This window comes from Melampsora larici-populina (genome assembly GCF_000204055.1).
Source record: "Melampsora larici-populina 98AG31 unplaced genomic scaffold MELLAscaffold_55, whole genome shotgun sequence".
In the NCBI taxonomy this organism is placed as follows: Eukaryota; Fungi; Basidiomycota; class Pucciniomycetes; order Pucciniales; family Melampsoraceae; genus Melampsora; species Melampsora laricis-populina.
In genome coordinates, this window is record NW_006768819.1 from 454,587 (window position 1) to 467,871 (window position 13,285).

Sequence of the window (13,285 nt, forward strand, 5' to 3'; positions counted from 1 at the left end):
AGAGAAAAAGCTAAAGTAAACAGCACACAAAAGCTTTATATAACGAAATCAAACACTATGACGTCACAATGTTCTTTTACAATCACAAGTGTAAGATGATGTAACAAAGAATCATTAGATCACTTAATAAGCTTATAACTTGATCTCAATTTACACTTGACAACTAATGCCTTTTTACCATAACAAACAATCACAGACTATGTACACAAACACGTACCAGCTTTCCCTTCCTTCCGCCTTAGATTGGGGATTGGACTGTCACTGATGCACAAGTGCCAGCATTTTTAGGTACGGGCAGAGATTGGTCGCGGATAATACCCAGGATCATTTCAGTCTTAAACGGGGTTTCTGAATTGGATTGAAAAGTTATTTGGTTCAATTAGTTTAATTTTGGTCATGCATCATATGAAAGATTTTTAGATGTGGATGTGTGTCGATTGAGGCTTACCCTGTGTGGTACATATTTGACCAGCTCATTGACGTCCTCATGATCTCCTCACAGTAGAACTGCAATAAGAGATGATGAGGAAGCACTTGATTGGAACACTTCTGAGAAGCATCAGGCACTTCTATGTATGCTGGGCAGGCTGACAGCCAACCTTTTACTGGCAATCAAGTAGTGACTACTCAAACACAGTGATATGTGATTGCTAACTCGAGGAACAGTAGAACAACAAGCAGGATGGAAAACAAAAACATTCAACAGATGATCGTAAAGACTCAGTACATAAGAAATGGACACATGCACGCTGGGGTCGTGAAACAATGACTGGATTCGATCAAGATTCGAATAACACGACCAGAAATGAAATAAAAAAGAAATCGTTCATATTGCGAGCACAAGATCCAAAGGACATGAGACTAATGAGAACAATTCAAGTGTCAGTGTTCGTCAATTGTTGGATATCGATCAAGAGGTTAACCCACATATTCCGACCATTTCGAAGGAACTCAATAATCGCTTGATTTAAAACCAGCTGAGCCGATTGAAGCCGGTGAAGTTTGGAAGCGTCACACCTGGGGCAATCCAACCGCGGTTGAAGGTGTACCATTGATTCTGACGATACACATAAGGTGTGTTGTTTATGAGCCCGATCGGCCATTGACCGTTGACTCTGTAGTGTCCATTGACAAAGCTAATCTGGGTCGGCCAACCTGAACCCCATTGGTTCCATCGCTTTGCCAAGATGGGTTCAACAGCAGCTACGGAGTAAAGAGATTAGTAAATGATCACGACAATCAAATCTATGCAACCTTACCTTGCTCATTGGCCACAGCTAGAGAAGAAAAAACGAAAGAATCAGCCGGACAATCTCGAAAGAAAGCTTCAGTGGTGGCTCACGTTGTCCTAAGGTAGAGCCAACGAGCGCAACGAGAGCAAGCAGGGTAAAGAACTTGAGACCGAATTGCATTTTGGTAAAAAAGTTATGATGGTTTGGTTGTTAGAACGTGGTAGATAGACCGAAAGTACTGAGTTTTGTGAGTGAGCTTGTGGTTGATGGAAGATGTGATGGTCTGGAGAAACAAAACGCCCTACTCGACCTCTCCTTATATACTCGAGCTGAGTGCGTGCGGCCGGTGCTCGTGACTTAGCATCCCCTTCGAAGCTGCAGCTAGAATTGCTTGTCCAAGACCTTGCAATCGAGCTTGGTAATCTCTAGTTCCGTCCGGAGCACTGCCATGTTTCTCATGAAGGATCAGTCATGTTCCTTGGTCTGATTCATGACTGGAAAAGTCAGAGGAGACATATCCGCGTACGCCTCCTTTGTTGAGTTTATATTTGTCAAAGGACTTTAAAATGAGTGCGGTATAGTAAGGGCCTGTCAACAAGAAGCGGTCGGGTTTGTAGCTGTTTGTACTCATCTCATTCTTGGACTTTCATTTGGGCTTGACTTTCTCATTCAATCATGTTCGAATTCGCTTGGTATATGTCTTGGCTTAGGGCTTTTCGCGAGTGTCAACGCTTTCTTGGATGATTCGGATCGGAATGAGCTCTTTCAATTGACTCCAGTTTGGTAAAGTTGATTGAGAAAGACGGAAGCATTTTATATACCCTATGAGTATGTACTTGGGAAGCCGTAAAACGGCGGTTATGTAAATCTCGGAGATCAAGCCCGATTTGCGTCACCAGGATATGTCTGCTCTGACTTTTCCAGTCATGAATCAGACCAAGGAACATGACTGATCCTTCATGAGAAACATGGCAGTGCTCCGGACGGAACTGGAGATTACCAAGCTCGATTGAAAGGTCTTGGACAAGCAATCCTCCCTACAACTTCGAAGGGGCTACAACTTCGAAGGGGATGCTGGAGTCACGAGCACCGGCCGTACGCACTCAGCTCGAGTATATAAGGAGAGGTCTGGGAGGGCGGTTTGTTTCTCCAGACCATCACATCGTCCATCAACCACAAGCTCACTCACAAAACTCAGTACTTTCGGTCTATCTACCACGTTCTAACAATCACACCAGATTTTTTTTACCAAAATGCAATTCGGTCTCAAGTTTTTCACCCTGCTTGCTCTCGTTGCGCTCGTTGGCTCTACTTTAGGACAACGTGAGTCACCACTGAAGCTTTCTTTCGAGATTGTCCGGCTGATTCTTTCGTTTTTTCTTCTCTAGCTGTGGCCAATGAGCAAGGTAAGGTTACATAGATTTGAATGTCGTGATCATTTACTAATCTCTTTACTCCGTAGCTGCTGTTGAACCCATCTTGGCAAAGCGATGGAACCAATGGGGTTCAGGTTGGCCGACCCAGATTAGCTTTGTCAATGGACACTACAGAGTCAACGGTCAATGGCCGATCGGGCTCATAAACAACACACCTTATGTGTATCGTCAGAATCAATGGTACACCTTCAACCGCGGTTGGATTGCCCCAGGTGTGACGCTTCCAAACTTCACCGGCTTCAATCGGCTCAGCTGGTTTTAAATCGAGCGATTATTGAGTTCCTTCAAAATGGACGGAATGTGTGGGTTAACCTCTTGATCGATATCCAATAATTGACAAACACTGACACTTGAATCGTTCTCATCAGTCTCATGTCCTTTGGATCTTGTGCTCGCAATATGAACAATTTCTTTTTTATTTCATTTCTGGTTGTCTCATTCAACTCTTGATCGAACCCAGTCATTGTTTCACGACCCCAGTCTGCATGTGTCCCTTTCTTATGTACCGAATCTTTATGGTCATCTGTTGAATGTTTTTGTTTTCCATCCTGCCTGTTGTTCTACCGTTCCTCGAGTTAGCAATCAGATATCACTGCGTTTGAATAGTCACTACTTGATTGCCAGTAAAAGGTTGGCTGTCAGCCTGCCTAGCATTGATAGAAGTGCCTGATGCTTCTCGGAAGTGTTCCAATCAAGCGCTTCCTCATCATCTCTTATTGCAGTTCTACTGTGAGGAAATCATGAGGACGTCAATGAGCTGGTCAAATATGCACCACACAGGGTAGGCTTCAATCGACACACATCCACATTTAATAAACCTTTTTTGAAAATCCCAAGGCTTCATTTCTAATATACATTTACCAACCTCGTATTGTGGATAGCAGACGCGGATCGCAACTTGTACGAGTATGTCAAACCCGGTGTGTTCCTTGGTCCCATCCCGCGTGGTGGTGCTTGTGTCAAGCTAGCATATAGACACGGGCCTGCTCACAAGCTCGTTTTGTTTACGTCTGGGCTGCGTATTGGCTCTAATGTTGTATGATGCGGTTGGTATGCATGTATATATGACGTCATCCGTGTTTACACACACTTTCTTATCTTTCATTCTCTTCATAACCTTTTACTGGCCTTTACAATTGCACTCAGATTTGGAAGCGGAAAATAGATCATGGGCTTTTTCTATTTCATTGCATTACAACTGCATCATCATGTCTGGTGAGCTGTTCATCGGTTTAGAATTCTCCAGATCCTTTGAGATTGATAAGAGACTTTTATTCATCAAAACTCGAATAAAACCATCAGTTACATCTTTGATCATACAAAACGGAGCAAAGCTACAGAAAACACGAAAAATACACGATTCTAGTGATCAAAAAAAATCATTTTAAAACATAAACCCATCAAATTTTCAATCTTTTGCATTCTCTTTCTTATCTTGATGAGCCGTTTTAGCCTTGGCTACAATGGTCTTAGTATCTATAGCCGCATCTGGGTCTGTACCTCTTTTAGAACTATTTATTCTAGCTTCATCCATCTTCTCAGGTATAGCCTATGTCAATCAAATAAGAAATCAAGTATGTTAACTTTCAATCAAAATCAAATATAGATGAGATCAGATCAAATTTCATCAAGACTTACTCCATGTTCTTGTAAACCACCCGTTGAGGTTTGTTTACCACTGTGTGATTCAGTAGATTTGACCATCTGTCTTAAAGCTTTATCTCCATCACCTACAAAATATGATCATTGAAAGTTCACTAATCTTTTTCAACATCGACTTACAAAATAAGGTAGTTTGGATGATAACTTACCATGAGGTCTACCTTCACCAGCAGGACTAGAAGTCAAAACTTCAGAACTACCTGCCACCGGAATATGTTCTTCTTCAAAGCTTTGTTTATGTTCTTCATCATTAGAAGGTAAATGTTGAACAGGAATCGAACGAGTATGTACATGATGCGCATGAGTCGTTCGATCACCACCCGAAAGTAAATAAGTAAGAGTCGACCCAAAGACTACAGTAGCACCAATCTGAAAAGAAACGCCGTAAGAGATTTCATCAGTTTCTGATTACCATTTGATTGGATAAGTCATCGAGTAATCCAATCGACTTACAATCCAAGGTGTATCAGATGATTTTTGATGCTAAATAGAACGAAAAGGTTCATAGAAAGAAATAAGATCAGCACTTGATTTTCCATGATAAGTTTTAACTTGATTTGGAAAAGTCAGATTGTACAAACTTGAACACTAGATGAACTATAAGGTTGATGATGATGAGGTAAATTAGTTAACTTGAACTTTCTAATTTGATGTAGTTTAAGAATTGCATTTCTGTTCATTTTGTTTATTTACTATCTGATTTTGATTTAATGTTATGATGAGGTTCAAGTTAAGAATGAGATAGGTAGTATTTTGTGCTTTGGATTCAAACTCAGTGTTAAGAAATGCTTTGAGATTGATTTGAGCCTGAACAATGAAAACCAAAACCAAATGTCTCTTAAATTGTCTGATTACCAAATTAACTGAAGATGACGTCACATTCAAACCTAACAATTTCAACATTTCATCGGTCAAATTGAGTGAAACTAGAAATTGCCTTATGCGTTTCTTCAAAGCTCCAAGCCTAAGATAATGCATACTGTGAAATGCTGTTGGAATAGTCCCCTCTCAGTCAGAAATGGCATCCGGATCACATTTGAACGGTGGCTCAGGTGATCTGCCTGCAATGCGACTCAACAAGTGGGACATTCATCGGTGGCTATCTGGGCTTGGAAGACTAGTAGATGGGTTATTCCCAGAAATTACTATTGCCCTTAAGATTCAACATGTGGGAGGGAGGCAGGTTGGGCTTCTTGACATCGATAGCAGCACAAGGTGTTTCAAGTTTCACGAGGTGCAAGATAAAAAGGTTCAACACCGAATACCGGTAAGGGACTCATTGGAAGATCCGAGGTTGGCCACTAAGCAGGGACCCAAACACTGACTTCAAGATAAGTCTCCAAGTCCAAGCCTGAATTGAGGTAGAACCTATCCCATAAAAGCATACGGGGCATAGTACATTTGAAAAATTACGAAGCGAGTGCATGCGGTGGGGAACGTGAGGGTGAAAAGATCTCATAAAACATGATTTTCAGTGATTCAATCAACATTCATCTTCTCTGGTTTTTCACCTCGATCCTTTCTGGCTAAGATAGCCTTTCGGTCTTTATCAAGGTACAATTTGGAAATCACACAATTTGAAGGATGAATTCCAACTTGAACAGTTTGACCGGATGCCTAATTTAAAATGATTTGTACAAAAAAGAGGATTGAGACAAGTTAGAGTGATGATCAAGGATGATTGTAGAGTCAATGATGAGATATCAAACTTACCTTATCACGGGTCACCTTGTCAACATGGATCACATATTTCTTTCGGTAAACAGTGAGTACTTTTCCCTCTCGTCCCTTGAAAGCACCTCGGACGACGGTCACCTCATCATCTTTACGGATGGGCATGGCTCGAACCTATTCCAACATTTCATCAACATCTGGAGTCCTTGATCTTCATGAGAATGTCATAAAACCTACTCGGTATTGAGCCCGGAGGTCTTTTGAGAGAGATGAGGACATGATAATTCGCCTCTCGTGGGATGGAGCCTGGAAGTGGGCCTTTCGCGATTTACGTCGCGAAGACGAAACATCTGACAAAGAACAGGTAACATGAAGATCAGCTTGATTGATAACAGCAGCTTTGAGGTGAATCGGGTGAGGGGTCTTTCGGAGTATCGAATGAAGAGGAGTCGATGGACACGAAAGTTTTCTTCAAGCAGCATAGAGCATTTTTCTGCAAGATCATTTGGTTGCGGGACGAGTGACGGCGAGTTTCGACTTTGGCCAACCGAGATAGCGGACAGAAGGAAGTTCAAAGACGTGTCGATTGCAAGGCTAGTCTTACCTTTTGAAAACTTGGCCATCGAGTTATCTTGCGTCGAGGTGGGCCGTCGTCGAAGGGGTCTTGTAAGTCGGAAATCGGGTCAGTGGAGGGGGTATCAGCCAATCGGTGTGACCACCCTCTCACAACCGATACATGTGAATCGAACCCTAATCTCACTAAACCAGACCTATCTATCGCTACCACCGGACCTTGGCCCCGATACATCCCAATTTTCACCCTTTCGTTGATTATACTCGATTCCCATACCCCATCACGATCCTTTGAACTCAACTATCATCAACCTCATTAATCCTTCAGCAAAGTGAGTCAATTCGATGCGTTAAATTGAAATGAACCCAAAACTGAAGTTAAATGAAATTATCATTTTCAGATGGAGAACGATCAAGGAATTGTCGTCGACTTATACGTCCCACGAAAATGCGCAGCCACCAACCGATGTTTGTTCATTTAACTTAACCCTTCAAAAAAAAACTCGATTAATTTTTGGACTAAAATTTGCGGGACTTTTTTTGTCATTTTCAGTAATCACTGCTAAGGATCACTCATCTGTCCAGATCAACATTGCTGAGGTTGATGAAGAAGGCAAAGCCATTCCTGGTCAAAACGTCACTTACGCCCTCTCCGGTTTCGTACGAAGAGAAGGTGAAGCTGATGATAGTATCAACCGATTGGCCACCCGGGATGGTCGTCAGTCTCTCAAATCTTATTCTTGAAAAAATTTATCTTGAAAGCTTACATAGAACTTATTCTTTTTTTGATCTTTTGTATCGTATGATTTTAGTTCTCAAAAACGTTTGGTCTGCATCAAAATAATTGTTTTTTGACATCACGGGGAGTCGAGTTGCTTGTATCACAAAATATTTGCAAACCAGTCTATTCAGATTTCAGCTTTAGAGCATTCTATTCTTTTTATACCCAAGCAAGACCTACAGAATGATACTTGAACTACACTTGCTTTGAGTCACTTGGTCAGCTGAGCGCGATCCTTCAACAAGAACTCATCATGTGGTAGCGATCATAATCCGGGAATTATTTCCTGAATGATTGTCCAGATTGTGGTTCCGATCCCAATGGTCTCACGAACCAACACGATTCTCTGAGAAACTGTGTCTTTGTATAATCTTGGATCCGGCTGAACGTGTAGACTAGAGCTTTGCTCCATCTTGATTTACGTAATCGGCCTTTGAGAATGCTCGCTTGAATACTCTTGACTTTTGCGCACTTTCGTAAGGACAGTGAGCAGAAATTATGTGCGACTTGGCCATAAAACCTGCCCGTCCCTGTCGGCTTATACATATGCGCTCTGACCAAGCCTTAATCCGCATATGTTGTGGAACTTGAGTATATGCGTATCTTCGACACCGTTTGAGATGATCACTGGTCCAGTGATATACCACACAACTAACTATCGTGGAGTCGCTAGTGTACACTCCGATGTCAAACTAAAGAGGAGGACGAGGGGTGATGTCCTGGTGTGGTATTTGATTGTGGTCATTGGCTGCTGTGTTGAATCATAATCCTTACATATGAGTCCTTATGATTGGCTTAGTTATATCAATGATGTCATTCGCAGGCTGAAATACTGATGACATCATTGGCTGTGTTGGCTGTGTTTCTTTACCACTTACTCAGGTTTATGATTGAGATGGTGAAGTATAAGTTCAATGCTTTCACTTATTTTCTTCCTTCTCTTCACCCAAATCAATCCTTCCTTGATGTCACCATCCATTCTGGGATCTTGACACTTTGATCACCTGTGTCATTCATCCTCTCTCCTGATTCATATTTGAGATATTCATTGACTACAAGCATCAATGCTGGATTTGTTGAGAAAGCGAAATGCATGGTGACTCATATGTCTGGGGTAGATTCTATACGACGAATGAAGTGTTAAGGCTGTATCAGGGATATCAAAGGTGCACTGAACACGTCATCAAATCCGGTGAAAAGAGCCTCGGCCACTTTGAGTCCAGAACTTGGTTAAAATAAGAGGCGCGCCCCGATGAATGTTTTCTCTGGGACAAAGGCTTCTTTTGGTCATCGACAGCCATACCAGGATTCAAAAACTTCGCCGGTAACTCGACATTCAGAATCAAGGCCTATCATCGCTAAGCAGAGTCAGATCTAACCTTGATGAATCAAAAGCTGAAGAAATCCAACCAGCAAGAAGGTCGCTCATATGCGAATCGTTTGGCTATTGTTCCAAAACCTTTGATGGATAGGTCTCAACAAAGAAGGCAGTTGAGATACCGTGATCTGATGAAGCGCGTTGAATTGTTGATACTCAGCCCGAATCCTTTATATGTAAGCCTTTCTCTCCCCAACCAATAATTGAAAGTCGAAGATAACCGAGTAAGAAAATGGATATATATTGGGCTAGGAAGAGCAAGAATCATCATCACAAGCAAAATAAACTTCCGAGCATCATCAAAACCTATTCGTTCAAAAACCTTTCACCAATCAATCCGAATCAAGCTTTTAGCAAAAACTACATACAATCTTTCGCTTGTAAAGAAGGATAAACACAGCATGAACTTTGGAAACTTTCCAGTTGAAATCGTATATTCAATATTGACAGAAGCAGTACTTGAAGGTGATAAGCTTATAGTCCAAGCCGATAGATTACTACAGAACGGCGAGGCAAGAGATAGTGAGTAATTGAACTTGATCGAGTATGAAGAAGATGATGTTGACCAAGATATGTATCTTTAAGATCGCGTTCTTCCTCGCCTTTTACTCTTGAACAAGAATCTTTCTCAATTTACCAAAGAACTATTGTGGAGGGTATGTCAGATTTTCTCATTTACTTACTGTATACGTCTCTTGTTATAAATAACTGATGTTACCCTGAATTCCGATTTGATCGTATCTAAAAAAGAGAATTGGATTATGTAGGTTAGATATGAGTGAACCGATCCCTATTGATCACTTCACAACGTTATCTGAATTATATCAATCTAAAAAACATCATACCAAATCTATCAATGTAGCATTGGAATTCGCACGATATGAATTAGATGAACCGACACCTCTTGAAGTACTTCAAATTGCCAGCGGAATCTTCCAGGCTTCTCGACTTAGTCCAATCAATGAAGTGGTCCTTTGGATAACAATTCCTGATTTAGCTGAAAACACAGTCGAATTTTGGTATCACATTCATCCGATCTTGGAGACTACCACTGAGTTTGGGAATTTGACTAAATTGGAATTTTCGTTTTCTCATACTTTTTGGGAACAAGAAACAACATTAGCAGCAGTGATATGTCTTTTGAAAAGTCTTGAAGTAATCAAATTATGTGCACATAAAAAAATAACAGAAGCAAGAAGACCAGAATCACAAGCAGCCTTAGGAAACAGTCTATCATCTTTAACTAGGCTCGAGTCAATGTCACTTGAAGGACTCAAATCACCCAATCCGAAATGGACTAAACTAAATTGGAAATCAAACATCAAAAAATTATCAATTACAAATTGTAAAAGCTTTAAAGACTTTTCATCATTGAGAAGCTTTTTTAACTTGTTTCATAAAAGTTTGATAGCTTTAAGATTTAATGCTGACGAGAATGATTGTAGAGCACTTGAAGATTGTGGGATTTTGAAGAGTTTTGAATCACTTCAACAGCTTACGATTTATCAAAATCATCATCGAAATATATCAATCCTACAACAATTTTCAATTTGTCCCGCCATCAAATTTATACATTGGATAGTCTCTGATCCACATCCATCAAAGGAACAGATCAGAAGTTTGATTTTTGATTTACTGATACTAAAAAATTATCAAAATCGTTGGAGAAGTCTTCGGTCATTAGTCTTACCTTCAAATTTTGCAAACTCTCTTGATTCTTCAACTTATGCAATACTTGATGTACTTCATATACTTTGTGATAATTATTCTGTTAGATTGAGTTATCTAGATGATAATGAATATGATGTGAAAAAGCATTTAAAGTTTTACATATAATACTTGATTTTTATTTTGTATATATTTCATAGAAGCATTCCATGTATATCTCCCCCCTGTGATCATTTGTATCTGACTCTTATATTAATAATCAATTCTTGACATTGCAGCACGTATACAACTTGAACTAAAATTCTAAAATTCAGAGTGGTAGAACATGATGTTGGTTGAGGTGAATAGGCTCTGGATAGCCGGTAGGGCATGAATTCGAGTCACTGAGAAGATATTGTACAACATGGGAGCACGGTCACTGTCAAATGGCTATCTCTCAGCAGCCTAAATATCTTTTGTATGAGTAAAAATCATGCTGAGCATTTGTCGAGAGATGTTGATTTGCTTCAACAAAGAAGGATAAGTATTGTTTATTGAAGTTCATTATATCTTGACCTCCAAAACGGAACAAATTCCTTCCTACATCCAAGACTAGTGAAAGTTTTTCATACTTTGGATCATATTGGTTTTCGTTTAATAGAGTTGAAGCCATTCTATCCCCTCGGTTGCTTCTCAGCTGTATCAGGGGCATCAAAGGTGAACTGAACAATTTTATGAAATCACATCAGTGAACTCGGTCAAGACAACTTTATAAGAATTCAGACGCGTGTGCTGATGAAGGCCTTTGTGATCTGGAATAAAGGCGATGTTTGGTCTTCGAAGGGCAGTACTAGGAATCAGACACTTCGCTTCGTAAGTCGATACTCAAGGCCTATCATTGCTCAGGAGACTTTGAGCCAACGATGATGAATCAATTACTCAGAAATTGCTCAAATGCGAGGCGTTCGTCCAGAACCTTTGATGGATCAATCTCGTTATAGAAGACAGTAGAAGTACAGTAAGCTGATGAAGCGCGAAAACTTGTTGGTACTCAGCCTGAGTTCTTGATATAACAGCCTTTATGTTGCTGATCAATAATCGAAAGTCAAATATTAATGAGTAAGAAAGTTGATATATATTGGGCTAGAAAGAGAAATATCGATCATTATCGAGCAAAATAAACATTCAAGTATCATCAAAACCCGATCATTTCCAAACCCTTCCACCAAGACATCCAAATCAAGTTAGGAAATAATTGTTCACTTTTCTTATTTAAAAACAAACAAACAAGAAAACAAGGATGAGCTTTGCAAACTTTCCAGTCGAAATTGTACATCTGATATTATCAAAAGCAGTGCTAGAAGGTGATAGGCCCATTGCACAAATCAATAGATTGCCACAGAATGGCGAGGCAAGAGATAGTGAGTGATTGCACTTAATCGACTATGAGAAAATGATTTTAATTCAGATATATCTCTTTAGACATCGTTCTCGCTCGTCTTTTACTGTTAAATAAAGACCTTTCTGAATTTCTAAAAGGAATAATGTGGAAGGTATGAAGCATTTTCTCATTTTGTTTGTTATATATTTCCTGTTAGATTTACTGATTCTATTCTCAACTTCTATATGATGTTATTAAATTAAAGAGGATTGGATTAACTCGGTTGAATAAACGTGAACCAATTGCTATTGATTACTTTAGAAAGGTATCTAAATTATATCAAATTCACAAACATTATACTAAATCGATCAATATATCATTGAGATTTGCAACACGCGAATTGATTAAGCCGAAACCAGAGGATGAGGAATTGATTGATATTGCAAATGACATATTCAAGGCTTCCCAACCTGATCAAATCAATGAAGTAATCCTTTGGGTGGCAGTTCCTCCTACACTTCCTTCAAGTACCATCGAACAATTTTGGGAACGCATTCATCCAATCTTAGACACTGTCACTGGATTCAAAAACTTGACTAGATTTGAATTTTGGTTTTCTCGAAGGCTTGAAGAAACAAAATTAGCAGTAGTGATCAGTCATTTAAAGAATCTTGAAGTTGTTAAATTATATGCACGTCATAAAGGATTGAAATCAGTCGAAGAATCAGAATTTCAAGAAGACTTAGGAATCAGTTTATCATCTTTAACTAAATTGAAATCACTTTCACTTGGAAGACTTAAATCACCTAATCCAAGTTGGATCAAATTAAATTGGAAATCAAATATCGAAAAACTGTCAATTTTCAAATGTAAAAGATTTCAAGATTTTTCATCACTGAAGATTTTTTTTCATTTGTTTCATAAAACTTTAAGAGCCCTAAGATTTGATGTTGTAGAGAATGATGATAGGATTTTTAAAGAATGTGAGATTTTGGAAAGTTTCAGATCACTCAAACAACTTACAATCTTTCAATATCATCATCGTAATACATCAATACTACAACAATTTTCTATTTGTCCTGCAATCAAATCTATCAATTGGGTAGTGTCTGATTTACATTCATCAAGTGAACGAATAAGTAGTTTGATCTATAATTTACTCATAACTAGAAATTATCAAAATCGTTGGAGAAGTCTTCGTTCATTGACATTACCTTTGAGTTTTGCAGTTTCTATGGACGATTCAACTGATACGGTACTTGATATACTTTGTAAGAAATATTCTGTTAGATTAAACTATTCAGATCATGATGGATATGATATGGTATAAGTCTTTGAAGTTTCACATTGTAAAACATTTCTTCCCTGTGTTCTATATACTTATTGGTTGTCTTAGTGAAGGATTTTATGTTTAAGTATATCACCCCCTGCTGGCTTGTCTTACTGATTGTCAATTCATCCTTGACATTTTGTACTGAATAGTAGCATGAAAAAAGTGAGCTACATCTGTTAATAATCAAA

General features: G+C 39.3%; 7 protein-coding genes across 7 annotated transcripts; 4 read left to right on the forward strand and 3 right to left on the reverse strand.

The window, feature by feature from the left end:
- Nucleotides 1-967: 967 nt before the first annotated feature.
- Nucleotides 968-1,412, reverse strand: MELLADRAFT_67605 (uncharacterized protein; the record flags this gene model as incomplete). The annotated part of the gene is made up of 3 exons (XM_007415959.1): nt 968-1,203; nt 1,260-1,277; nt 1,343-1,412. The coding sequence occupies 3 exons, from the start codon at nt 1,410-1,412 to the stop codon at nt 968-970; spliced, it is 324 nt and encodes a 107-aa protein (XP_007416021.1).
- A 1,073-nt stretch (nt 1,413-2,485) lies between these two features.
- Nucleotides 2,486-2,930, forward strand: MELLADRAFT_67606 (uncharacterized protein; the record flags this gene model as incomplete). The annotated part of the gene is made up of 3 exons (XM_007415930.1): nt 2,486-2,555; nt 2,621-2,638; nt 2,695-2,930. The coding sequence occupies 3 exons, from the start codon at nt 2,486-2,488 to the stop codon at nt 2,928-2,930; spliced, it is 324 nt and encodes a 107-aa protein (XP_007415992.1).
- A 994-nt stretch (nt 2,931-3,924) lies between these two features.
- MELLADRAFT_57553 (uncharacterized protein) lies at nt 3,925-4,934 on the reverse strand (the record flags this gene model as incomplete). The annotated part of the gene is made up of 5 exons (XM_007415958.1): nt 3,925-4,217; nt 4,307-4,398; nt 4,480-4,699; nt 4,784-4,813; nt 4,912-4,934. The coding sequence occupies 2 exons, from the start codon at nt 4,370-4,372 to the stop codon at nt 4,077-4,079; spliced, it is 207 nt and encodes a 68-aa protein (XP_007416020.1).
- Nucleotides 4,935-5,809: 875 nt separating this feature from the next.
- On the reverse strand, nt 5,810-6,283 carry MELLADRAFT_53749 (uncharacterized protein; the record flags this gene model as incomplete). Its single annotated transcript, XM_007415957.1, has 3 exons — nt 5,810-5,947; nt 6,044-6,178; nt 6,242-6,283. The coding sequence occupies 3 exons, from the start codon at nt 6,281-6,283 to the stop codon at nt 5,810-5,812; spliced, it is 315 nt and encodes a 104-aa protein (XP_007416019.1).
- A 606-nt stretch (nt 6,284-6,889) lies between these two features.
- On the forward strand, nt 6,890-7,500 carry MELLADRAFT_50324 (uncharacterized protein; the record flags this gene model as incomplete). Its single annotated transcript, XM_007415931.1, has 4 exons — nt 6,890-6,909; nt 6,979-7,045; nt 7,131-7,295; nt 7,390-7,500. The coding sequence occupies 3 exons, from the start codon at nt 6,979-6,981 to the stop codon at nt 7,419-7,421; spliced, it is 264 nt and encodes an 87-aa protein (XP_007415993.1).
- Nucleotides 7,501-9,137: 1,637 nt separating this feature from the next.
- Nucleotides 9,138-10,572, forward strand: MELLADRAFT_111613 (uncharacterized protein; the record flags this gene model as incomplete). The annotated part of the gene is made up of 2 exons (XM_007415932.1): nt 9,138-9,258; nt 9,509-10,572. 2 exons carry the CDS (start codon nt 9,138-9,140, stop codon nt 10,570-10,572), a joined length of 1,185 nt encoding a protein of 394 aa, XP_007415994.1.
- Nucleotides 10,573-11,683: 1,111 nt separating this feature from the next.
- On the forward strand, nt 11,684-13,094 carry MELLADRAFT_111614 (uncharacterized protein; the record flags this gene model as incomplete). The annotated part of the gene is made up of 3 exons (XM_007415933.1): nt 11,684-11,804; nt 11,866-11,936; nt 12,030-13,094. 3 exons carry the CDS (start codon nt 11,684-11,686, stop codon nt 13,092-13,094), a joined length of 1,257 nt encoding a protein of 418 aa, XP_007415995.1.
- Between the last annotated feature and the right edge of the window lie 191 nt (nt 13,095-13,285).